This window comes from Physcomitrium patens, chromosome 15 (genome assembly GCF_059467195.1).
Source record: "Physcomitrium patens ecotype Gransden chromosome 15, ASM5946719v1, whole genome shotgun sequence".
Classification (NCBI taxonomy): Eukaryota; Viridiplantae; Streptophyta; class Bryopsida; order Funariales; family Funariaceae; genus Physcomitrium; species Physcomitrium patens.
Genome location: NC_143424.1, coordinates 853,848 through 881,776, shown reverse-complemented (window position 1 = coordinate 881,776; position 27,929 = coordinate 853,848). Strand labels below are relative to the sequence as shown.

General features: G+C 36.2%; 2 protein-coding genes across 2 annotated transcripts in view; both read right to left on the bottom strand.

Annotated features, from left to right (window-relative positions):
- Window positions 1-851: 851 nt before the first annotated feature.
- LOC112292611 (putative LRR receptor-like serine/threonine-protein kinase At1g67720) lies at window positions 852-4,777 on the bottom strand. Its single transcript, XM_090256635.1, has 11 exons — window positions 4,055-4,777; window positions 3,865-3,936; window positions 3,690-3,758; window positions 3,419-3,562; window positions 3,082-3,267; window positions 3,006-3,009; window positions 2,616-2,849; window positions 2,287-2,413; window positions 2,019-2,087; window positions 1,701-1,896; window positions 852-1,551 (listed from the first exon to the last, which is right to left on the bottom strand). Exons 1-11 carry the CDS (start codon window positions 4,303-4,305, stop codon window positions 1,107-1,109), a joined length of 1,797 nt encoding a protein of 598 aa, XP_090112761.1. The 5' UTR covers window positions 4,306-4,777; the 3' UTR covers window positions 852-1,106.
- LOC112292610 (leucine-rich repeat receptor-like serine/threonine-protein kinase At2g14510) overlaps window positions 4,336-27,929 on the bottom strand; it is a 50,421-nt gene continuing 26,827 nt past the window's right edge. The window contains exons 2-3 of the mRNA XM_024541267.1: window positions 5,056-5,510; window positions 4,336-4,873 (exon numbers count right to left, since the gene is read on the bottom strand). Coding sequence (XP_024397035.1) covers window positions 4,336-4,873; window positions 5,056-5,510 — 993 coding nt within the window. The remainder of the gene's footprint in view (window positions 4,874-5,055; window positions 5,511-27,929) is intronic.

The window sequence follows — 27,929 nt, the reverse complement described above, 5'->3', positions numbered from 1 at the left end:
TAAATGGCGATGTCTTATAGAACCTTCAACATATGTCCAATTTGTAAGATACATGTCTTATCTTGCAAATCAAGTTTCTTATACATGTACCACATCATTAGCTTATATTACAAGTTATTTACATGTGTAATACATGGCTAGCTTATTGGCTATATTTCTAACCTACCAATGAAATATAAACATATATAAATTCAAATATACATCTATGAAGCTTTTCAAAAGTTTTGCCATAAAATAATATCAAATCTATCTATGTTTATCATCTACTTAGTACTTCTTATCTAATTAAATATGAATATCATTGATATAAGGATATAAATTATAAAGAACCAAAGAATTAATATATTCATATATTACTAGAAAAAAAAAAAAACATAATCATTCAAAAATGATAAATTATTAAGACTAGAATGGCTATTATTAAAGGTAAAAAAATGAAAACCTCTAAAAATAAAACTAAAAATAAAAAAAGGCATCAAAAAAATTAAGAACTTCATTCTTGCATCCATATATATTATTTAACTAAAAACTATGTGACAACATTATATAAAACCACCAAATCTATGTCTAACTTATCATACATGTTTTGCATATACACCACATAGCAAACTATTATCATAAATAGCCGACATGTGGCATACATAACTACTAAGACAATGAATAAGCTTTGTTATAGATAAAATTTTCCTAAATAATAGGTGATCATTATTGTACCAAATGCTTGAATTATTTGGAATCATAAAAAATAAGACGCTACTTCCCCTTTGGACTCAAAATCATCCCATTTGAGGTAGCTCTCTAGGTTCAATTTTAAAACAACTCTAACAATTTGCAGTGTTAAGTCGAAGGCATTGTCAACCAAGAAGTGTACAATATTGTTAACCAAAACAATGATAATTGTCACAAGAGCAAGAGAATCTGGATCTATCTAAAGGAAGAAGCCAAAAAAACATCACAGATTCCAAAGCACCCAACCAGCATCACCCTCACACGCTCTACAGTAACGTAACAGAAGAAACTTTTTCACACGCATAGGTATTGACGCATCTGGGGTACCAATGGTTAAAGCTACCGGACATGAGGACCCATGTTGTGCTGTTCGAAGTTTAAGGGTCGTTGCCGGAGTAATGCTCGTCCGAGTTTCCTCGGTTATACTCTGCCGAGGCAATGCTCGTCCGAGTGTTGTTGGACCGGTCCATCTCCGAGAAAGTTCCTAAATGGCCGTCCTCCAATACGATGGCTTCATGAAGCTGCTTCACCACGTCCCTCATGAATGGTCGGTGGATGCCCAGGGGCTCTACGCACTGGATAGCCAATTCCGCCACTTTCCACACACTGTCCATGTTGGGGTGGCAATCTCTGATGGTGGGGTCTAGGATGCTTTCTATGTCGCCAGCTAACATCAAATTTCTCACCCATTCGACGATGTCGGACTGGCTCTTGTCTAGTAGACCGTTGTTGATTGGCTGACGGCCGCAGAGGACCTCCAGCAGCACAACTCCAAAGGTGAACACGTCACTCTTCACTGACAGCTGGTTTGTGGACAAGAACCTGATGATCGTGATAACGAATAGTGAGTGATTGCATTATAGAGTTCAGGTTCTACAGGAGGACTGGACATCGATCAATGTTGGTGATTCAGCAGAGGATTGGTCACATGTAAGCAATGGCTTAGTGTTGAGAAGCGGCAGAGAGCTTACTCTGGATCCAAGTAGCCGATGGTCCCTTTCACCACAGTCGAGACGTGAGTGGCTCCAGATGATTCTTCCGGTCCTAACCTTAAGACACCGAAGTCTGCCACTTTGGCAACGTATTTATCAGTGAGTAGAATATTGTTACTCTTGATGTCGCGATGGATAATGTTAGGGCTGCATCCTGTGTGTAAGTATTCCAGACCTGAATAAACAAGCACCAGAGGACTTTAGAATTTAGAAACCACTCGGGGTGAACAACAGTGTAGGACCGTTCACGTGTTCAATCCTGAATAAGCCTACAGAACCTGTTAGTGGATCATGTACCTTGAGCAGCATTCAGAGAGACGTCCAGGCGTTGTTTCCAATCCAATGGCTCCTTAGCCAGTGGACGCTCTGCATCGAGCCATGACCAGGTGCGCCATAATACAGCGCATTCAGAGTAGGCAACAAGAAGTTTTCACGATAGATCACTTTATCTGCAGCAGAGCCTGTCTTGAATAACCAGCACCCCACATTAACCTAACAAAGAAATCACCATACTAATCGAATTTTAAAAGATCTTACACCTGGGGCTGCTCAATGAAAGGCTTACCCCAGAGATGCTCACGGACGGTGCCCTTGTGCAAATACTCATACACCAGCATTTGTTGTCCGTCTTCTTGACAATATCCAAGTAAAGAAACAAGGTTTTTGTGGTGTACTCTAGATAAGAGTTGCACCTGAAAGAAACTCACATATTTAGGACATGTTTCCAAATTCAAAATACGATTTTAGATTGTGCAATGTTGCACGGATTCTGCTAGGAGAGACACATTCCTGACAGATTACACAAGAAACAGTCGAGAATTCATTACAGACAAGGATATTGCAACAGGAAAAATACATACACAAAAAATAAATAAATAAATAAACGACCCTCACCTCATTGTTGAATTCAGCAGCTCCTTGATGAGAATTCACGTCAGATACCTTGACAGCAACTTCTCTTCCATTGGCAAGCTTGCCGTAGTACACTGGACCGAATCCTCCCGATCCAATCTGCTTGCTGAAATTCGACGTGGCTGCTTTTATCTCTGGGTGCGAAAATGGCTTTGCCCCTTGTGCGTTTGTACCACTCAAATTCGGAACTTCGAAGTTCGAAACACCTGAAAAGTCTCATCTTGTTCTTTAATAGAAGTGTTTAAGATGCAAACCACAGAGATTCATAAACATGACCTATTTTTGTCATGAGAAATGATTGCAACAAGTTGGACATGAGCAAGTACATAAAAAATAAAAGAAGAACCTGTTTAATGAATATCAGTCGTGTGCTCGACTAGAGAACATACCGTCCTTGACCTTGCCCTTGCCGCCAGAATTATTTGGATCAGAGTTTGATTCAAGCAACTAGGGTTCCATGACCCTGATAGTTTGGCGCTTCCTGCAGAAACAGAAGAGCAAGATACCCGCTACAGCGAGAATGAAACTCGCTACAACTACTCCAACAATGAGACCCACATTGGGCTTAGATCCTGAATCAGAATTCGTGAATGGTGTCGAGCAAGTAGGCCCACATGCAGGGTTTCCGTTTATGCTGCATACATTGAAGAAAACAAGCGGTCAACCACGGTCAAGTCGCTCAGCACAACAATCAACCAAAACCTAAAGAACTAATGCTAAACCGTGAGCTGCATTAAGATGTGCGTTTGAAAGCTTCTGATTTGTAACAAGGATGGAGCTCTTACTTCAACTTCAGCCAAGGCTTGTTCTTCAAGGCGTCGGGGACTGTCCCGTTGAAGTTTTTATTCTGAAGAAATAACTCTTCCAGTGTTGGAATGAAGCTTAAGGAATTAGGAATGGAGCCAATTAAAGCATTGTCGTTCAGGTGCCTACATAACAGGATTAAGTCATAATCGATTAGTGAACATCTTAACCAGATACCACACTACTTCTGAACCAGGCAAGCAGTTCACCTACAATTTCACAACGAAAGTTGTGCGGTTGCTGTTCACTTACAATGACTTCAGTTGTTGCAATGTCTGAAGATTTGGAATGATGCCATCTAGCTTGTTATTATCCAACCATCTGCGCAGTTGTATGGCCATCGTGAGATACCTTTGGTTCACAGAGTTTGGGTTGGTAAATATAAAAACACCGATCGAAAGCATTCGTTGTAGTTCAAGAGACTAACAAGGTTTGAAGGGCAGTTAAGTTTGCAAAATCCGCAGGTATGATGCCAGTGAGGTTGTATCCTGACAATCTCCTGTGAAAACACAATGGGAACTTTAGTCCACTCCGTAAATTGCGACTGGACTCTCAGTGGTCCAAAACAATGCACACAAACTCATTTTGTCCAAAACGGCACCCGACGGAGAACATACACTGAAATTACTCTGGCAGCTGATGACTTCGTTGCGGGGCTGCATGATACCCAGGAGTGTGGAACGGGAAGGCATGGATCTCCTCCCCAGCCAGTCAAACGAAGAGCCACTTTGATTTTCTCCATCGCAGCAACTGCATTGACAGCAGCAGGAAGAAAATACAAACTAACGTTAGCATCTAAATGAAGGACCAATGGGTCAGAGAAAGACGACATTTTCACTGAGATTTTAGTTGGTCTTGTGGAAAACATCACCCAGCAAAAGTAAAGAAAAAACTCAACTTAAACGAAGGCACAAAATAGTGAACAATATTGGTGCTGACCGTCTAGCTCATTGGTACCAGCGACTGCGTCTGGAAGATTAAGGTAGATTTCGAGAGCATTGAGCAGTGGAGGAAAAATTGACCCAGGTTCTGGAATCAGACTGACAACAGTGTCTGAGGAAATCAAATATTCCGCAGTTCCCCATACCGAGGAAATGAAGGCTCCCCCCGTATCGTTGTAAGGGTTGAAAAGCATCGCACCATCTGTTCCTCCTAATTCAAGGCGGAAGGACCTTGAAGTCGCATTGGCTGAAGCGTCCAGCTCAGCTATGTAACAATACAGAGTAGCTGAAATGGAATCCAAGCCGTGCGTGCTGTAATTAACTGGTAATTTTACCAGTGAGAGTGTAGGAGAAGTTATGGCAGTTTGCATCACTTCAGAAACAGGTTTGATAAAGTAGCCAGAATCAAATACCGGCGTCACTATGGATATTGTTGTTAATGTCGGAGGTTCGACCCAAGGAGTCCACAGACGATCGAATGCATCATCTGGATACCTCCATAAATTTCAAAACATTTCTCACACTTCTTAGTTTCATCACCTAATAATCAAATCTATCATTCCACGACTGAGATGAAACAACTGGAGCAAGATTGGACTTCTAGGAACAACCTCGCATGATCGAATGCGAAAATGTAATAAGTAGTAAGTTCGTCTGTACTCCTGTGATGAGCTTACCTTATGACAGCATAACCACCGTAATTGAGTCGTTCCAGAAGAATCATAAAATTCCCTCCAAGTCTGCGGGAATATGAATATGAAAGATCTGGCACTTGTCTGAATACCAAAGAAGATATGAAGGGTGTCCCCTTAGATGTAGAATCTTGAAACAAACAATATGAAATATTCGTAGCAGTTCCTTTCGTTCGATAAATTACTTCAGCATGCTGAGGCTCATCAGCCAATTGGCTTATGTCTATGACACTTATTCTTGTTGAGTCTATAGCGAAGTTGAACTTTGGTGGAGTATTAGTCCCGTCATAGTTACCGTACCAATAGGAGGATCGGATGATGTACGTAGAATTTGGCTTGATAGGTACTACGTAACAAAACTTTTCCCGTTTCTCCTGAAAGTACCGAAGACTACTCAGTTCACTGTATAATCCATCAGTTACTGGAACAGCCGCAACGGCCTGCCCGATGGAAATGTACGCATCGTCAGGGGTCAATGATAATATTAATAGTAAATCCACTTTTATGTCTGAAGGAAATGATATGATTATCTTTATGGATAAAAAAAAATGGAAATAGATAGAGTAATATGTTTCAAGTTTATGGATAGTGAAAGATTCTATTGGAGAAGATATTAATTCTCTTTGGCATAATCAATTCTAAACATATATATATATATATATATATAAAATAAGGGAACCTATAGGTGGACACCACTTGATACTGTGTTGACACCCAAATGCCATATATTCTCACATAGACATAGTAAATCTCTTATTTATTCTAAAGAATTTTAGAATAAATTTATAGTAAAAGATATATGTACAATGGCTTCTAACAGTTGTTTTCTTTTTTTTCTTATTGATTAAGATTAATCTAAATTTATAATACATTTTATGTAATTTTTTTGTTTATTTCAAAAAGATTATTTGTCTTAGTTAAGAATTTTTTTATTATAAATTCATATTAAGATTTTTTAATAAAAATAAGAATTTTATTATGTATATATAAAGGTGCATTGTATAAAGAGGGTATATATCTTGCAATGATTTAAAATAATTTCTAAATAAGAAAAAAGTTACAAAAAATATTTTAAAACTTGTGCCACAAGATAAGACAAAAGATAGGCAAAAAGAAAACAAGCACACTAAGTAAAGACAAGATAAAAGTTAAGAGGCAAACAAATGATTGAATGAAGACAAATAAAGGACTAAATGATGTTTTTATTTATTAAAGTGTCAAGGACAAGAACTTGATGAATGCAAATAAGCAAGTAAGATGTATATCAAAGAGAGATGACAAAATTAAAATAATAAAATATATATATTCAAGAAGAAACTAAATAAGCTATTGCCAAAGTTAAGAATAATTAGAGATTCTTGAAACTAAATTAGAATCAAGAAAAAAATTGACAAGAATAAAGAAGGACTTATTCTTATTTCTATATATATTATCTAATTAGGAGTTAAGTGATGACATACTATAAGACCTCTAATATATATCAACTCATAAGATATGTATCTAACTTACAAGGCAAGCTTTCTATATATGCACTACATATCTAATTTATACTATAAGTCACTAATATATGCAACATGTGGCCAAATTATTAGACAAGTTTTCAACCTGTCAATTATATAAACATATATAAAGGCAAAACTACATCTATGAAGCTTTTTTATAAGATATTATGAAATTTAATTATTTTAATCTATTTCTACTTATTCATATTATTTAGATAATTATTAAAAATAAATAAAGATATTTGTGACATTATTTGCCCTCTTTTTAGAAACAAGTTCTATAAGAAGGAATGAATATATGTTGAAAAAGTCCAAAATATAACAAATTATATTTGTGACATACATTAATTTTTAATTCCTTTGAAGATAGTTAATAGATCCTCTCAACCATCTATATTATCTCAAACTAAAGCATAAAGACCACCCTAATATTTGGTCATTGTGTAGACTTTCATAACTATTGAAGAAAAGAAGTCTAAAAAAACTACAAACACTTAGCATCAGCAAGGATTGTAGTCCAAGAGAAGTGTGGAAAAAGTTGTCTCTTACTTCCAACACTCTTTACTTATATGTGGAGTTTACATCCCAAGTACATAGATCTCATCCAGAGTCTCGTTTAACATTTCAATCTAGATCTAGATCTAGATTTATCTTAATCTAGCCACCACCTTAAAACCCTAGCCGCCACCATAGTAACTTCTTTTAATCCTTTGGTGCCTTATGATTATTAGCAACTTACTATGATTAATCTTTATATGGTGATAACTAAGTAAGAACTTACTGATCTTCAACACTCTCACTTTGCTAATTTTTAAAAGGCTTTTAATCTTAATCATTTAATCAAGTCTTGATGTCTATCTTTTACTAATGTCTTTGTAAGCACATCAACAAGCATATCATTTGTAACACAATACTTCATACCTATTATTCCATCTTCAATCTTCTCTCATATGAAATGATGTTGAACATCAATGTGCTTGGTCTTTGAGTGGTGTTTTGGATTCTTGACAAATGCAATACATCTTTGATTGTTACACTTAATTAGAGTTGCTTCTAATTGTACTAGACCAATGTCTTCTAATAGTTGCATTATCCAACATGCCTCCATTGCATAATGACTTGCTGCCATATACTCTGTTTCCATTGTTGATCTTGCAATGGTAGGTTGTCTCTTGCAATTCTATGAAATGGCTCCTACTCCAATGTAGAAGACATATTTCATTGTGGATCTTCTATCATTTGCATCTCCAGTCTAATCCGCATCATAATAACCTTGCAAATCAATGTTCTTACTACCAAGGCACAATTTGAAATCCTTAATACCTTTTAAGTACCTCAATATCATCTTTATCATTTTCTAATGCATTGGTCCAACCTTAGACATGTATTGGCTTACAACACTTACTACATATGTAAGATCCACTCTTGTGGCCACCATTGCATATATGAGTGAGCCTACTGCTCCCTTATATGGAACACTTTACATTTCACCTTCAACTTACGTAAACTCCTTATCTATGAGCTTCATCAACTTCAAATTTGCTTCCAAGGGTGTTCCAATAGGCTTGCACTCCTCCATGTTGAATTGTTTCAATACTTCTTCAATGTACTTGATTTGGCTCATTATAATGGTCTTGTTATTACGATCTCTTACAAATTCCACTCCCAAGCAATAGTATAATTCTCCCAAATCACTCATCTCATATTCCTTCTCTATTTTGGCCTTCATCCAATCCATCTTTTCTATATTGTTAGCCAAGATGATCAAATCATCAACATAAAGGATTACAATCAGCAAGAACTCTTTAGATTGCATTACATACAATGAGTGATCAGCCTCACTCTTCACAAACCCTTCATTGACAAAGAAGGTGTCAATTTGTTGGTATCATGTCCTTCGTGATTGTTTCAATCTATACAATTATTTCTTCAATTTGCACACAAGATGTTCTTTGCCTTGTTGTATAAATCCTTGAGGTTGGTCTATGTAGATGTCTTCTTGCAATTCTCCATTCAAAAAGGCCATCTTCACATCTATTTGGTATATTTTCAAATCCATTGCTGCTCGAATTGCTACAATAGTCTTAATGGTGGTGAATTTGGCAACGGATGCATATGTCTCATTGAGATCAATTTCAGCAAATTGTGAATATCCTTTGGCAACTAATCTTGCCTTGTACCTTATCACCACACCCATTGCATCTCTATTAGTTCTAAATACCCACTTACAACTAATACTAGATCGATTTGTTGGAAGAGGTGTCAATTTTCATGTACCATTGTCCATAAGAGATTGGTACTCTTTTTCTATAGCCTTCTTCCACTTGATTGCATCTTCACACTTCATAGCATGACACAAAGATAATAGATCAGCAAATAGAATAACATTTGCATATTCTTTACTTACTTGAGAGAAGATGTGATCCTTCCATTATTTGCCACGTTGCCTTCTTTCTCTCAAAGGATATCTCTTTTCACTTATAGAAGAACATTCACCTTCTTGCACTCCTTGTTTTTTTCCAACTTTTAAACCTTGTCATTTCTCACTCAATGGTTGATACTCTTCATCATTATCATCATCCCAATCTTCAACATCTTCATTTCTTTCATTGCTAGTCCTATCAATTGTAAGAACCTTCATCTTTTCAACTTTCTTTGGCTTTTCATCTTCATCATCTTCATTGTCTTCATCTTCTTGTTTCTTTACTGAATTCAAAGATGTATCCACAAACACACCATTACTCTTACTTAAACATCTCTTTAAATGCTTACAAGCACTTTTGTGCTCTAAAAACTCAACATCACGACTTTTAATGATCTTCTTGGTTTCCAGGCACATTAACCTATATGCCTTAGTACCTTCACAATAACTAAGAAACACACACTTTATATCTTTTGCATCAAGTTTGGACCTCATACAATCTGATTTTTTTGCATATGCAATGCAACCAAAGGTTTTTACATGGAAAATACAAGATTGTCTCCCACTCCAAGCTTCTTGTGGTGTCATTGATGCAAAAGCACTTGTTAGATACTTATTTCTTATATACAGTGCATTTACTACAACTTCTGCCTAAAATTCATATCCAAGGTTTTGAGCATGAAGCATGCTCCTTGCCATCTCTACAATGATTCGATTTGCTCTTTCAACAACACCATTTTGTTGTGGAGTATATGGAGTTTTGGTTTATCTAGCAATTCCTTCATTCTTCAAATAAACATCAAATTGCTTAGACATGTATTCACCTTAATCTTGCATTCACTTTGTTCTCAACAAGTGCTTTAAAATCATTAAACCTCCAAAAGTATTCACTCTTGGCTTTAAGAATGTAGATCCAAATATTTCTTGAATAATCATCAATGAAAGTGAAAAAATACCTTGATCCTCCAATACTTATATTCTTCATAGGTCCACATACATCCGAATGGACAATCTCCATCAACTTAGTAGTACGTGTTGCTACACTCTATGGTAATGAAGTCCTTTGTTGTTTGCCTTGTATGCATCCTTCACATGCAAGTTGTTTTGTATTTTGGCTTGTATTTCCAAGTTCTAAGTTACTTATCATAGTCTTGAGCTCTCTCATGCTCTTTACATTCAAATGGCGAAGGCAACAATGCCATATATTCAACTTGTCTTGATTTGATGTAAACTCAACAAATGCGGCTACCTCCATTCCATTCACCTTCTTACAAATGAAGTAGTAAAAATTTCCCTCTTTCAAGCCTTTGAAGACCTTTTCTCCATTTAGTGTTCTTATAAAACATCCATTTATGTCAAATTGAACTTTAAAACCTTCCATTACAAGTTTACTCACCAAAAGTAGGTTTTGCTTCATCTTAGGCATAAGAAGGACGTTTTTGAGTCTGATCCTATTGGTTTGTCCATTCACAACCACCTCCACCATAATAGAGCCAATTCCAATGGCTTCACATGTACCACTATTTGCCAATACCATGTTTGATGCTAGAATAGCCTCATAAGTGTCAAATGAACACTTATAAGGTGTCATATGCTTGGAACAACCTGAATCCACAATCCATCTAGACATGGCAGCCATAGAGGTCCCATTTGTTGCCATGAATGCATAATCTTATCCTCTAAACTCATCTTGCACACTATTTGCATTCTCTTTTTTCATCTTTTTGTCTTTGTAGCAATTTCGAACAAAATGGCTTACTTTGCCACAAATGAAGCATGATTTAACATTACCTCATTGATTTGGATAGTTGCCCTTACCTTGACGTGAGTGGAGTGCAGAATCTTCACTTTGGGGCTCCTTTTCTTTCTTATTAGTTACTTCATGGACAAGTCTTGCCATCACATAGTTCATTGTAAGCTCTTTTAGCTTGATAGATTCCAATGCCACAATAAGGTAGTTGTAGGATTCAGAAAGGCTCATTAGCAAGGTCATAATAATGTCACTTTCTTCTAAAGGCTTATCAACAATTGTAAGTTGATTTACAAGAGCCTTTATCTTATTGACATGAGCCATGAGATTTTCACCTTCTTCCATCTTGCAAGTGAAGAACTTCCTCTTTATAAAGATGATGTTGGATAAGTTTTTGCTCTCATAGATGTTACAAAAAGACTTCCATGCTTCCGCTGGTCCTTTACAAGAGATAATGTGGGAGAAGTTGGCTTCATCCACATTTGTTGCAATCAATCCAAAAGCCTTCTTTTTATGACGTTTGAACTCCTTCTTCTCCTTCATATCAACAACTTTGCTTAGAGCCTTTTTACTTTCATCTACAATATCCCAAAGATCCAAAGATGCCAACAAAAGTTCTATTTTTATCTTCCAATGGTAGAAATTCTCACCTCTTAACTTCTCAATAACTCTCAATCCTTCACTTTCACTTGAAGCCATATCTAAAGAAGAGTTGTATCAAAAAAGATTGTAAGAAGATGTCACGGACACAAAATACAGACTTGAAATCTAACAAGAAGTTCAAGAAGAAGTGGCAGAACTAGATTAAACAGATGAGTACAAGAACAACACCAGAAAGGTGAACTAGAACTCCAAGAGATGTGTTGTCGAGACTGAAGAACTCTTCAGCCTCGATCCCTATATATACTCCTACTTAGGAAGCTTCTCGAGCTACTTCTATTAACTAGGAAGCTTCTAGAAGGTTCCAGAGGCTTCCTTTCTAGAAGGTTCTAGAAACTTCTCAAGCTACTTCTATTAACTTGGAAGCTTCTAGAAAGTTCCAGGAGATTCCTTTCTAGAAGCTTCTAGAAACTTCTCTTCTAGAAGGTTCCAGAGACTTCCTTTCTAGAAGCTTCTAGAAACTTCTCTCTAAAAGGTTCCAGAGGCTTCTCTTCTAGAAGGTTTCAGAGGCTTGTTTTCTAGAAGGTTCTAGAAACTTCTCTCTAGAAAGTTCTAAGGAATATGTCCCTAACATCACCCCCTCTTTTAGCTTCGAGGTCTCTGAGAAGCAATGTTGTTGATCAGTACTAACGCAAGAAAATAAAGATCTGTCGCATAACTTCTGCTATGAACTCCAACTGTTGTTCACGAGGCAAGTGGTTCATCGACCCTTGAAGCCAACGGTAGTGGCCCATGCCTTCGACTTCTGACCAAGCATGAACTTCCGTGTCCTCATTGTGAAATTGTCCTGCAAACACGCCTTCTGGTTGACCATTGTAAGCAGGCTCGATCTCAAATACGATCACCAGTGATCGGTTACTCGGTATCTTCCGTCGTCATCGTGGTACATGTAGTTCTTCATCTCGGAGTCGCCTTCGTGAGCTACTCGGTTGCGTTACTCTGACTGGCATAGTATCTATCTCTTGGCTATCCATATCAAAAGACCAAACTACCATCTATCTTGGAGAAAATAACTACATCAACTATGAATTTTGCTGGTGCTCTCCCCTTTTCTTATATTGTTGGGAGAACAAGCTTTAGAAAGAAGCTATCATCGAATTGATTTAGGTTTATCGGGATGTCGTTGATGAAACTCCTGTACTTTTTGTAGCGCATTCACAAGATTTTCAACTGGCTCCCACGTTCGTTCATTAATGTCATAGCCGCACCAATGAACAAGATATTCTAACTTTCCCCACCTTCACCGTGAATCCAATACCTTTTCAACCTCGTATTCTTTGTGGTTCTCGATTTCAATACTAGGTGGCGGACATTGCACTCTTCCAGGAAAAGATGACTCTCGATAAGGTTCCAACAGAGAAACATGAAAGACTGGATGTACCTTCATAGAAGCCGGTAACTCCAACTGGTATGCCACTGGATTAATTTGCTTCTGGATGATAAATGGTCCCAATCTTCGATAGTCCAACTTATCACATAGTCGCTTGGTCTTGATATTTTGTCGAAGAAGCCAGGCTTTGTCTCCAACTTTGAAAGTAGGTGTTGGATTTCAAAATCTATCTGCAGACGTCTTATAGGATTCTTGAGCGGATTGTAATTGAAGCTTCAATATAGTTTGAAGCTCTGATAGTCGCTTCGCAAATCCTTCAGCTGCTGGATTGTTATTTGTTGACGGACTCAATAAATCAAGCTTCGGATGATATCCATAGTTGGAAAAGAATGGTGTTTGTTGAGTCGACGCATGGAGGGTGTTGTTATATGCAAACTCGGCTAGCGGTAGATATGCAGTCCAATCGTCTTGCTGATAGTTGATGCTGCATCGTAAGTACTGCTCCAAGACTTGGTTCACCCGTTCCGTTTGGCCATCAGTTTGAGGATGGAAAGCTGAAGAAAGCTTGATATCCACCTTCAATATCCCAAAGAGAGATCTCCAAAACTTTGACACGAACTGGGTACCTCGATCTGATATGATATCATCTGATAGTCCATGATATCGATACACATTATCAAGAAAGAATCTTGCTGTGACTTCACTGGACGATGTCTTCTTACAAGGAATAAAGTGTGCCATCTTCGTAAGCCGATCTACCATGACAAAGATGTTGTCAAATGAGTTTGATGATGGCAAGTCCGTGATGAAGTCCATAGAAATTAAAGACCATGGTCGACGTGGAATTGGCAATGGCTGTAGAAGTCCATAAGGGCGATGCTGAGGATTCTTAGATCTTGAACAGATGTCACAAGAGAGGACAAAATCTTTCACATCCTTCCACATTTGGGGCCACCAAAAATCTCGGGAAATAAGCTCCAAGGTCTTGTTGAATCCAAAATATCCCGCAGTTGGAAAATCATGGCGAGATTGAAGAACTCGGAGTCGTGCTAGTCCTTTTAGAATGTACAATCGCTCTTCAAAGTATAAAAGATCTCCCTCCACCTTGAACTTGTCGTCATTGGTACGTTGCTTGATATCAATGGCTACTGAATCTTTAATGGTCATAGCACATACCTGGTTTAGGAAGTCAGCATCAAATGATACAATAGTAGCACAAAGTTGAAATCTCTTTGGCTTCAATAACATTGTACATTGTTGATCAAATGCTACTTCTCTAGCCTTTGGTGCAAGATACGATCTCCTTGATAAAGCATCGGATAGTCCTTGCTGCCTTCCAGGTCGATAAGTGATAACAAAATCGAATCTAGATAGTGACATATTCCACCGAGCTTGACGCCGATTTAAAACTTGAGTCGTCATGAAATACTCCAAATTCTTATGATCCGTATATACGGTTACTGGATGTGCAGCTCCTTCAAGAAAGTGACGCCATTCTTCGAAAGAATCCACTATAGCAAGAAGTTCCTTATCGTGGATCTCATAATTGATTTCAGCAGTAGAGAACTTCCGAGAATAGAATGCAACTGGATGGAGCTTCTTATCTTCACTCATTTGTGAAAGCACAGCTCCCGAAGCAAAATCTGAAGCATCAGTTTCTAAATAGAAGGCCTTTGTAAAGTCTGGATGTACCAAAATTGGAGCTGTAGTAAATGCTGTCTTCAAATCTTGAAACGCCTTCTTCGCCAAAGGTCACCATTCCAACTTATCCTTGCATGTTAATCGAGTGAGAAGAGCAGCAACTTGAGAATAATTCTTAATGAAGATCCGATAGAAGTTAGCAAAACCAAGAAAGCATTGTACGTCTCTAACCGTCTTCGGAACCTCCCAAGACATGATTGCTTCTACTTTCTTGGAGTCCATCTTCAAACCTTCTGTAGTCGCAATGAACCCCAAAAATTCCATCTCCGTCTGGTGAAATAAACACTTTTCTAATTTGGCAAATAGTCCTTGCTTGCGTAGTTTTTCCAAGACCAAACGAACATGCTCCTCATGCTCTTCTTCGTTTTTAGAGAATATTAGAATATCGTCCAAGTAGATGACAACAAAATCGTCGAGGTGTTCTCGAAAGATGTCATTCATCATATGTTGGAAAACCGCTGGAGCATTGGTAAGACCAAAAGGCATGACATTATATTCGAAATGACCATACCTTGTACGGAATGCTGTCTTCCACTCATCTCCTTCCTTGATTCGTACGAGATTATAAGCTCCCCTTAGATCAATTTTTGTAAAGATCTTCGCACGTCCAAGTTGTTCTAAGAGACTAGAAATCAAGGGTAATGGGTAATGATTTTTCTTTGTTACCTTGTTGAGGCCTCGATAGTCCACACACATCCGTAATGATCCATCTTTCTTCTTCACAAATAAGATGGATGCTCCAGCTGATGATTTTGAATGACGAATGAAGTTCTTGGCTAGATTCTCATTGATGTACTTTCGTAACTCTGCCAACTCCGTTTGCGATAGATTGTATATTGGGCCAAAAGGTGGTTGTGCTTCTTTTTGCAAGTCTATGGCACAATCATATGGTTGGTGTTCCGGTAGTATATCGGCGTTCTTCTTTTGAAACACGTCTTCAAAATCCTTATATTGCTCCGGTATACTTGCTGTTGAGATCTTCTCCTCGGTAGTTGGAGCCGCATAAATGACAAATGGAGTGCCTTCCTTAGATGATCTTATAAACGCTCTTGCTCCAATGAATAAGGATTTCTTTTTTCGAGGTTTTTTACTAGGTTTTGTCTTGGGTGGTTTTGTGGGAAAAGTCATCTTCCGCAACCTCCAATCTATCAATGGATTATGTTTTTCCAACCAAGAAAGACCAAGAATAATAGGATTTGATGGGGTTCTAATAATATTAAAAATAATATGACTACTATGGTCTTTAAACGTTACTTCTATAGGTTTTGATTCATGGGTGATGCTACCAGACAATAAAGGTCGTCCATCTATGACCTCAACATGAACAAGTTTTGATTTTTGTACTAAAGGGATCTTATGACGCTTTGCAAATTCCTCGTCTAAAAAACAAGCAGATGCTCTTGAGTCTAGTAGTGCTAAGGTTCTCAGTTTTTGTGGGCCGATAAATAGAGGGATTGTAAAACAAAGTGTAGGTTGGACAGAAAGAAAGGAACCTAATTGTTGTTGGGATATTTCATTATCCAGCCGCACGGTTCCTATTGTGGCTGGGCATCCTCGTTTTCCTGAACAAATACTCCCCTAGTCTTGACTATGCCTCGATTTTACTTTTTGGGGCAGTTTCCGACTTTGTGGCCTTCTCCACCGCAATACAAGCATAAATTTTCCTCCATACGTCACTTTTTTTCTTCTATAGTAAGAAATTTGATACGTACCGCATCAATTTGCATGTCTTCCATCTCTGAATGCGAATTTACACCGCTTGCCAACATAGTTGGAGCATGGCGAATTGTATGTTGTCTTGAGCATTGGTCTTGGCGACGTTGGAATAGGCGATTATCACACTTCACAGCTTGGCTAATGGCTTCATTGAGCGTTCGTGGATCAGGAAGAGTTAACAACAAATCCTTCACATCATCTCTTAAACCCCAATAGAATTGACTCATCAACGCTTCTTCATCCCAATTGATGTCGCATACTAATTTCCTAAAATCCGAAGCATAGACTGATGTAGAATGCATCCCTTGTCGTAGCGACCGGATCTTTGTTATAGCCCATCGAACCTTATCATGTTCACCAAATGCTTCTGCAAATGCTTCCAAAAAGATTTCGAAGTTGTTTAATATGGATGATCATTTCTCAAACAAAAGAGCAAACCATGAGAGAGCTTGTCCCGTAAGTAAGGTTCCAACAAGCCCAACACGTGACTCCTCCGTTGGATATCGTTCGGGCTATAAAATTGTTATCAACCTGATTTGATTGACGAATCCTCGAAACTTGGAACATGTTCCATCAAACTTATCTGGAAGGCTAACTCGAGGCTCCTTATGTTGTAGAACTAGTGGTTCTTGTCGAACATGAGGTAAAGTTGTTTTTCCAAGTGCCGAAATTTGAGGCTGGTGTAGTTTAGATTATGATATCCCAGATACTCCATCATTATGAAGCCTTGCCACCACTCCTTCAATCTCTACAGTTCTTTGTGATAACGTAGCAAGGGCATTCATAATAGCATCTAACTTAGACTCCGAACTTTCTGTCATACTAATGTCTTGACCTCTGGCCATTCTAAAAGAAGGACAAAAAATGACCCTATAAGAGGCAATATTGGTTTATAGGAGGGTAATCCACAACCTATAAAACGCCTTAAGAATTTCAAGAAGAGGGGTAATCCACTCTCTCCAAGAAGAATAAGACTCCAATATTATAACAGAAGAAGTATCAGTTTAGAGGAGGGTAATCCGCAACTTCTAAAAAATGCTAATATACCTTCAAGTAGAGGGGTAATCCACACTCTACTAAGAAAGAACTAGCTCTGATATCTGAAGTTAGTGTAGTCTCGACAAACTGTCACGGACACAAAATACAGACTTGAAATCTAACAAGAAGTTCAAGAAGAAGTGGCAGAACTAGATTAAACAGATGAATACAAGAACAACACCAGAAAGGTGAACTAGAACTCCAAGAGATGTGTTGTCGAGACTAAAGAACTCTTCAACCTCGATCCCTATATATACTCCTACTTAGGAAGCTTCTCGAGCTACTTCTATTAACTAGAAAGCTTCTAGAAGGTTCCAGAGGCTTCTTTTCTAGAAGGTTCTAGAAACTTCTCAAGCTACTTCTATTAACTAGGAAGCTTCTAGAAAATTCCAGGAGATTCCTTTCTAGAAGCTTCTAGAAACTTCTCTCTAAAAGGTTCCAGAGGCTTCTCTTCTAAAAGGTTCCAGAGGCTTGTTTTCTAGAAGGTTCTAGAAACTTCTCTCTAGAAAGTTCTAAAGAATATGTCCCTAACAGAAGAAGTCTTAATGCTCTCAAAATCAACAAGAAAGTTTTGATGCCTTAGAATCACAGAATCCTTCTTTGTGAACAAACTACAATTTTTTTTCTCAAAGACACTCTCAACTTCACTTCAAAAACTTCTCATAACTTTGATGACGTATTTAAGTATCTCAAATTTGATTTTTCAATCTAATATCTCTCTTATGTTCACAAATCACCTCTATACACTATAAGAGGCCTTTTAAGTACAATCAGCAACTCTAAGACATGAAACTATTAAGTTCGATCATCAAAGATCTATCTCAGTAATAGCACAATGCAAACTTTTTTTTTAGGTGAAAAAACCAAATACCAACACCAAATTGCTCTTAATTCACAAGTAAGAGCAAACCAAGATCTACATCTAGATCTGAATCTGAAAGTTATATACTTTTAAAGCCTAACATCAGCAACAACAACTTGATCTACTCCACACTTACAAAATCACTTCAGAGGACTTCAAAAAATACTCAAGCAAATGTGAATGGGCCCATAACCTATTGAAGAAAAGAATTCTAAAAAAGCTACAAATACTTAGCATCAGTAAGGATTGTAGTCCAAGAGAAGTATGGAAAAAGATGTCTCTTACTTCCAACACTCTTTACTTATAGGTGGAGTTTACATCCCAAGTATATAGATCTCATCAAGAATCTCATTCATCATTTCAATCTAAATCTAGATCTAGATTCATCTTAACCTAGCCGCTACCTTAAAACCCTAGCCACCGCCATAGTAACTTCTTTTAATCATTTGGTATTTTTTTATTATTAGCAACTTACTATGATTAATCTTTATATGGTAGTAACTAAGTAAGAACTTGCTGATCTTCAACAATAACTTCCTTCAAAGAAAATATTTATTATACTATTAGGAGTCATTCCTACCTTCAATATAATTACCAAACATTGGGGTTATCTACTAAGGTTGCAATATCAAATGTGTAGTATTTTGTCATCTATTCAAAGAAGAATATCTTCTTCTCCAAGGTCGTCATTTTTATTACATCATCTTGAAGGATGTGACAATTGAAATGTCTTATTTGATAAGTTAGTAAAAGATAGTTTTTGAATTGAATTTGCTGGCTATTGATTCTTCATCTTGTTATTGCTATTAATACAAAGAACTCAAAATAAAAGATAGAAGGTGGAATGTAATCTTTTTTATATATTATTTTTTTATTACAATTTTTTTTTTGAATCTTCATCTTGATATTGATGGATATCATTGATTTAAAAAACTTTGACTTTTTTTATTGTATTTGTAAGATTCTTTTTTGGTTCTTTTATGTATTTATTAATATCATATCTATGCCAATGAATAAGATATTCTAATTTAAGTCAATGTCTTCTTGAATTTAAGACTTCTTGTACTTTAAAATATTAATTATTATCCTCTTTTAAAGAAGGCAATCACATTTTTCTTTTTCTTAAAATATTTATTATCTTATATAGCTCAAAAAAAAACATGTGAAGTATAGATCTTCATAGATTATAATAGATTTAATTAATAAGTAATTAGATTAATTTTTTTATATATAAAAAATAATCTAATTCTATAATATTCTAACTTATTACAAAGGCAAATAGTCTTAATATTACAACAAAGTAACCATACTTTATGACCAACATGAAATTGAAGTTGTTCCTTACAATAGGCATCATTGTTGATCTTTTGTTATTCTTGAGTTTTTTTAATTGTGCCTTAATTTTTGTATTTAACTCAAATAAATAATTGGCCAAATCTTCTTCTATAGAATTATTAATTTTTTAAAAGTCAAAAGCATCAAATTATAGATACTACTTATAATTAGTAAAAAAAAAAATTATTAAATAGAAGAAAGTATTATGTTATTATAAAAAAACTTTATTAATATCAAAAAAATTATCTAATCATCTTATTGGTAGTTGATAGCATAATTCAAATACTAATTAAAACTCAATTTATATGCTTTATTTATCTATCAATTTGAAGATAAAAAACTAAAAATAGTTTTATATCCATCTTTAGAATCTTAAAAAAAAAATCTAAAACCTTGTATTTTTATAGATCTTGTAGTTGATCTTAGCTACTAAAATATTTCTAAAATAAAATATTACAAGGTGGAATTTATAATTTTCTATTATTTGTGACAATAGAATATTCAAAGCTAAATTCAAAGTATTTATTTTCATAACAAATGCCTTAAAAAAGTCAATACAATATAAAATTGGTATCAATAAAATAAGTTTTTTTAGAGCTTTAAAAGATGTTTTAGCTTCTTTACTCCACTTAAATTTGTCTTTACATGTTAGACGTATAAGTAGAGCTATAATTTGAAAAAAAAAAATTGATGAAGATTTTATAGTAATTGACAAATTTCAAAATACATTAGATATTTCTTATTATTTTTGAAACTTCCAATCCATGATAGTTTGAACTTTCTTAGCATCTATTATAAGGCCATCATTTGAAATGATGTATTCTAAAAAGTTATCTTGAATAATATAAAATATATACTTTTTTATTTTGGCATATAAGCTTGTATTTTTAAGTTTTTATAATACACAATAAATATAAAGTTTATATTCTTTTATACTCTTAGAATATATTTAAAGTCTTTTAGATAATAAATAATAAAATCATCAAAAAATTCTCAAAAGATATCATTCATTAAATGTAGAAAAGTTGCTAGCACAGTTATAAGTTCAAAAGATATGATATTATATTCACAATGTCCATATCTAATTTGAAATATAATCTTTTATTCATCTCGTTTATTGATATGTATTAGATTGTATGCTTCTTATAGATCTATTTTAATATAGATTTTAGCTTGATTTAATTGGTCAAAAAATCTAGATATTAAAGATAGATGATACTTATTCTTGATATTAATCATATTAAGTTCTTGATAATCCATATATATCTATAATAATCTATCTTTTTTCTTCACAAACAAAATTGGAGCTTCAATTGGAAATTTTGAATGGCGTTTGAAATTTTTAGCAAAATTTTCATCAATATACTCTTTGAGTTCAATCAACTCATTTTGTGATAAATTATCAATTGATTTAAATATTGATTGAATTTTCTCTTAAAGATCTATTGAAAAACCATAGGAACAATGTTTAAGAAGAGTATCCATATTTTTTTTTCAAAGACAACTTAATAATCTTGATATTAGCTTGGAATACCACTTAAAATCTTTTTATTCTTAAAAATAGGTATGGCATAAATAACACAAAGTGATCTTTTTTTTACAACATGTAAAAAAGCTCTTAATCTATAAATATAAGTTTGATTATACAAGAATTATGACTTTTTACTTGATTAACAATACTCTTAGTTATAGGCTTAAAAAAATCAAGACTACAAGAAATCCAATTTATTCAAGGATTATATTTTTATTATTACGATAAATCTAAAATAATTAAATTAAAAAAATATTTAATAATATTAAATATTATAAAGCTATTATGACCATTAATTACTACTTTTATAGAAAAAAATTCATAAGTAATATCTTTACAAGACAATGAATGACCATCTATGATTTTTATATGAACAAGTTTATTTTTTTTCATTAAAGCTATCTTAGGTCTTTTAATAAACTCTTCATTTAAGAAATAAGTTGATGCTTTTAAATCTAGTAAAGTAGAGGCTTTGTGATATTTTGGTTCTAAACTAATATTTATTGTAAAACAAGGAAAAAGTTCTGAGGAGAGAATTAGATTTTTATTGGATATGTACAAAATTTTAGTTGCATTATTCCTATTATAATTGGACAAACTTATTTTTTGACAAATTATTATTTTTAAAAATCATATTCATCATTTTGTGGTTGCATTATTATTTAAAATAATACTATATAGTGCGCTTAGGTACTCTATAATATAAGTGTAGAATAGGTAAATAAACTTTGTGGTAAGTTACTAGTTGGTTATTGACAACCTTGAGAATTAGACTGATAGTTAGGCAGTTTAGTTGGTAACAATAGGTTAGTGGAATAAATGGTTAAGAATTCAAAGGGTCATAACTTTTGGAATCTGATGGCCAACAAATCATCTATTTCTTAGGATAAATAGATTGAAGAAAGAACAATCAAGGCCAGACTGTGAGAGTTGTAAGCCGAGAGCCAGATTGAGAGTCATAAGTCGAGAGTCAGACTGTGAGAGTCGTAAGCTAGGGTAAGCTTGGTGCTACCTCTTTGTTTTTTTTATTATTTACTTATGAAGAATTGTGTTTGAGAGAAGTATTGCTGAATTGATAATGATAGAATGGATTATGGGTTGAATTAAGATGGAAGTAGTAAGCCTTGATGTTTTGAAGTTTGATACTTGATTTTAGATAGCCAGAATACAGTCAATTGTGACACTAACAGACCCAATTCATATAACCAGTCTTTCCCCGTGTTCGAACTGACCTCTATTAGTTCAATTACTTTGGTCTACTGAAGCTTGAAAGTAATGAGAACAACATTTTGGTGCCGCTGCCGGGGAAATGATAATAATATGAAATGTTAAAAATTGATTGTATGGGAGATGGAATTATATGTTGAATGAGAACGTAAGAAGAACCAGTTTTAGGGTTACAAATATATGAATTATAATTCAAGTTAGTATTGATTTTGTAAAGAAGAATAAAAGATTATGAATAATAATGACTAGGGAAGGATTATCAAAGAATTAATCGACAAGCAAAAAAAAGACAGGAGCAATTACGCAAAAGAAATAACCTACGGAGTCGTATTACGTGCTTTCCTGCTCGAGAACGCGTCGAGCATCTGGCTATAGAAGGTAGTATGGAGATTTGCTGATAGTCAAGCAGTCTATCAGTTTTTGACTGCTCGAATATAAACGACTGCAACAATGTACCGTAAATCTATACGGATGCTCTTCGACTGCTTGTCGAAGTCTTTTTTTTTGCCCCAACCGATAGGTCTCTAGACGTTATAGAGAACCCCGAACAACCCAAACTGTTAATCTTCAATACCCCTTTGTACTTACGATCTTGTATCCACTAACTGTCCTGTTAGATTAACCCAATAAATTTCATTCACTCCGCATACTCAATCCTATAGACACCCCTTTAATCCTTCAATCACAGACGTAACTCGATTTTACAAAACAGTCAAGAGTATTCAAACCCACTTCATTTAAAAATCCCGATTCACCATTACAACACTGACTTCAGCAGCGATTGCCTCAGTCTTCCCAAAACTCTACGAAGAAGAAAAATCCAAATTCTATGTCTTTCCTTTCCCGACCCGAAGCATGAAGCTCCTCTCTCTAATTCCCTTGATCTTCAAAAAACCTCCAATGAAAACCGAACTGGTAACCTTGCAAAAGCTTGAAAACTCGCTCCACCCCCCCCCGATTCCCCGAAAAAAAAACCTCCCCCCTCAAAACTATATCCCCCCTAACCTTATCCTCTGAAATTTCTTCAATCTTCCGTCTTAGATCCGGAATTGGCTCCCACCTCAAGCTTGGATCCGAAATTGGCTCTCGCCGTCAAGCTTTCTCCTCTATTTTTACCTTTAAGAAATCCATTAACCAAAAACAACGTTCTCTGAAACGGCACAGAGAACAGGACAGCCTGAAACAGAATCGAACCCCGTAATCGGGACCACATTGAGTCGCTCGACCAATTCAGGTCCTATATTGGGAAAGATGCCCGTAGTAACCTGGATGTTCCCATAATTGGATCAAATTGGTCCTCGCGTCAGATTGGCTAAGACCCGTAGTAAGACCTGGATTTCCCGTAATTAGACCACATTGAGTCGCCCGACCAATTCAGGTCCTATATTGAGAAAGATGCCCGTAGTAACCTGGATGTTCCCGTAATTGGGTCAAATTGGTCCTCGCGTCAGATTGGCTAAGACCCGTAGTAAGACCTGGATTTCTCGTAATTAGACCATATTGGGTTGACCGGCCAATTCAGGTCTCGTATTGGATAAGAGGACCCGGATTGGATTATCGAAATTGGATCCAATTGGCTCCTCGAACCCGTCGTGGGAATTGGTCCTTCTCTTCCTGCTGACTCCCATTATTGGAATCGAACGGAGCATTTCAGTATGACCCGGCTGACTGTAACGGAGTGACTGAACCTGACCACTCAGTATTTGTACTGGAGTTGGTCAATGCTCCCAATATTCGAGGTAACTGAATATTAATAAAATTCCCCTTTCGTTTTATTTTCACTGTATACTTGTGTTACAACACGACATCCACCCCCTCTGAACCTGTGCATCCTCCGGTATGCACCAATTTACCCAATTGCTGTTTGATTCAGAATATATCCCCTACGTCTTTGTCCAGTTCGTCTTCGTCACCTTCATTATCCATATCACTTTCATCTTCTTGCTGCAGAATCTCTGTACCTTCATTAAGGTCTTCCATATTCATCTCTGTGTGTCTTCGTTTAAATATTTTTACTCTCTTCCCTGCAATTGGTATTTTCAATTTTGTACCATCTAACTCCCGTAATGAGTAAGTCGCATTATCATGAACAGTTGTTACAACATATGGTCCAAACCAACGTTTTGAAAATTTCCACAAAGTACTATGTTGATTATCCAGACTATTGTCATAAACAAGTACCCAGTCACCTTCCTCGATTGCTTTTGGTCTCAATCGATGTTGCTTATCGAATCGCGCCTTCTTTTGTAACCTTGTTCTTTTTAACCTTTCTAATGCTATCTGGACATCTTCCGTTCTTTGCTCCAATTGTCGAATCCTAATAGCCAGAAGTTCTTCTCTTGTCAATCCATCTTCCCATGGTAGCATACTCCAAGTAAGTACCTTTTCTTCAATCGGCATAATTGGTTTTTGACCTGTCATAAGTTCTACTGGCATATATCCTGTCACCGAACTATGTGTTGTTCGATCAGCCCATAATGCAAATGACAAAAGCCGTGGCCACTCTTTAACTTTCCCATTACAAACTTTAACCAATGCTTTCACAATCGGCGGGTGACCACGTTCGCTTTTTGCATTCCCTTCCGGATTATAAGCAGTAGTCAGTGATAGTTTAACTCCACATTTTTCAAAGAACTTACGAGCTTCTTGTGCATTTAATTCTCTACGATCTGCAGTGATTTTTCCTACGCACCCGTAATGGCAAATGACATCTTCAAGCAAAAACCTACAAATCCCCTCTGTAGATTTTGTCCTCAATGCTCTTCCTTCTACTTGATTTGATAAATCTTCACGAGCTAAAACCAAATATCTCATCTGCCATAACCCAACTGGCATAATAACCAAATCAACAACCCATTTAAAATGAATAGCCAGAGGATACGTAGGATGAAGACCATCTCGATGTCGGATATTAGAATACGATTGACAGATTTCACATGACTCTACAAATGAGAGCACATCTCGATACATATTTTTCCACCAATATCGTTCCTTGAGTTTAGCAAAAGTAGCCCAGATTCCTCTATGCCCTGCCCATAAACTATCATGAAACTCCTTTAATAATTTTAGTTTTTCTTCCCTTTTGTCTATTACTCGTTGTGGCATCCCAATTCCTTTCTTCGGTCTCTTCCATAAGAATCCATCTCGAAGTAAAAATCCATATGCTTTTTTTCTTATTTGTTTGAATTTTTCTGTAGACCAATTTCACTGCTTAGTCAAAGTATTCAAATAATGACCAATATCCAATAATTCTCCTTCATAAGATTCTTCAAGAAATAGCTTGTCTTCTCTGTTGAGATTTGATATTGAATAGAATTTCAATCCGACATCATCAATGTCTTCAACCATTTCGTCCTCCCTCTCGTATCTTGCTCGAGATAGCATGTCTGCTACTAAATTTTCCTTTCCAGTGATATGCTTAAATTCTGGATTTAGTGACTTAATATAAGCAATCCATCTCAACATTGCAATATCTGGCGTTGAACAGTTAATAATCATTCCAAGCAATGGCAAGCAATCTGTTTCAATTACTACTACTGCCCCAATCAAATAGTCCTTTTCAGCTTTCACAGCCGAAACGACTCTCCAAAGTTCTCTTTTGACTTGCGAATATGCACGCTGACGAATACTTAAAACTTTAATCCCAAATTGAACTGCAAATCTACTCCCATTCGAATCATCTTGACCCACAACCCATCCAATGGCAATTGGACTAGCGTCCACAGTAGGAATCATTGGTCTATTGCACTTATAATCAACCTTCCTCAATATTGGAGGTGACATCAATAATTTCTTCAATCTTTGCATTGCCTGAATATGCCTTTCTTTCCATTCAAATCGGTAATCCTTGCATAACAGTTCATATAATGGATCCGCTATGTGAGCAAAATGAGGGATCCAGATTCGATAAAATACACATGCACCCAAAAACCTGCGAACCTCTGTTAAAGAATCACAATCCTCTTTTATCCTTCCAATTGCATCAACTTTAGTCGGATCTGGTTTTCTTCCATAAGATCCGCATAAATGTCCAACAATTACAACCTCTCGCACTCCAAATACGGACTTCATACCCGATAATGTAAGATGAACTTCTCCAAGCCGAGTTAAAATCTTTTCACAATCTTGTATATGATCAACAACATATCTGCGACACCCCCTCGTATCTAAAGTTTCATCCTTGTCTCCTTCTCTGCACCCTTTTATAGGAACATCATCCAGAAAAGGCATAGTCTTTTCTGGAATAAAATCTCTCAATACCTTATTCATCCCATTCATCATATGCGCAACTGAGTTGGTCGCGCCTTGAGGAAGAGTGCACATTCTAACCAATCCAAGCGGTGTCCTCATCGTTGTCATATCTCTACTTCCTTCGGTAAGTTGAAATTGATCATAACTTGAATACAAATCACCCATTGAATAGATCGCCCTTCCAGCAAACGCCTCAGCAAATTCATCCACAATAGGTCCAATTCCTGCATTCCTGACAGTTACAGCATTCACCGGCTGCATATCTTGAATAAACCGCAGTGACCCATTCTTCTTAGGTACCATAAACCATCGACTAGAATACGGCGCAAATGAAGGTTCTAATATTTTCATCTTTATCTTTTCTTTCAATAGTTCGACCAATTTAGGTAAATGTGCCCTCGGTACTGGAATCGGTCTTAGATTCCAAGGTACATGCGGTACAGTGAAGATAACCATAGGTGTTATAATATTTGGATCCACACACCCAATTTCATGAGATTCGAAGGCAAACGATCTACCTTGTTTAGCCAACATCTTTTTGAAGCAAGTAATTTCCTCCGACAATAAAGAACCATCAGAACCAATCTTCAATTCTTCAAAAGTCTCTTCAGTAAACTGATGTCCAATACTCATTGGATCTCTTAAACTTGCTTCTTTTGATGCTTCTCCCATTTGTTCTTTAGAATCCTCTGGTAATGGTCCGGCAACAGGCTTTACCTTCTTATCTGCCGTTTTATATCTCGTCTCTACTGTGACTTCTGGTGCTTGAAAAGATTCAAGCATGGTATAAACCTCTCTCGAATGAATCTCAACAATCTTATCATTATCCCCTAACCCAATAGATGTAATCAATTCCAATGAATCTTCTAGTCCATTTTCTTCATAAACACCCAAAATCCTCTCATCATCTTGCAATGTACCTATCTTACGTAACTGTCCTTCAATATCATATAATCTTTTTCTTTCTTTTCTTTTAAAATCATCAACTTTCTTATACATAATATTTCCATTCTCCAATATATCAATAAAACTCGCATCAAAGGCACCTTCATCTCGCGAGAGTACCTCCTCTTTTGTACCTCCATAATCTCGCTTTACAGTGGTACCTCCCCAAAATCCTTAAATCCTTCAACAATCTTTGGCAATGGTTTCTCCCTCAACCTATCTCGATTCCGTTCATGGTTAGGAGGTACTGTTAGAAATTGTACAGCTTTCCTCCCATCTTCGCTCCGTACCCTTGCATAAGCAGAACCATCGTCAAGTACCTTTGTTTCCATCCGTGTTGCCGTGATATAAGGTTGTCCTAAAATCAATGGATAAGACGTTGTATCTTGAACGAAGAAATGTTGCTCCGTCGCAACATCCCCAATCCGAATTTTGACATCTGGACAAGCTCCATATAATTTGCCTCGTGTGTTATTAGCTGCTCGTATTGCCCATCCATGTTCCATATCAATTGGCCATTTTTGCTTCTTATAAAGATCTTTAGACATGAGATTTATTTTAGAACCATGGTCCACCAAGGCAACTATTG

Excerpts from the sequence above, each read along its gene's own strand:
- LOC112292611 (XM_090256635.1), bottom strand. The coding sequence starts at position 4,305 with ATGTTTTCCACAAGACCAACTAAAATCTCAGTGAAAATGTCGTCTTTC. Across the intron at positions 3,937-4,054 it reads GCTGCCAGAGTAATTTCAGT|GAGATTGTCAGGATACAACC; the intron begins GTATGTTCTCCG and ends GTGTTTTCACAG. Across the intron at positions 3,563-3,689 it reads TTGCAACAACTGAAGTCATT|GCACCTGAACGACAATGCTT; the intron begins GTAAGTGAACAG and ends CCTGTTATGTAG.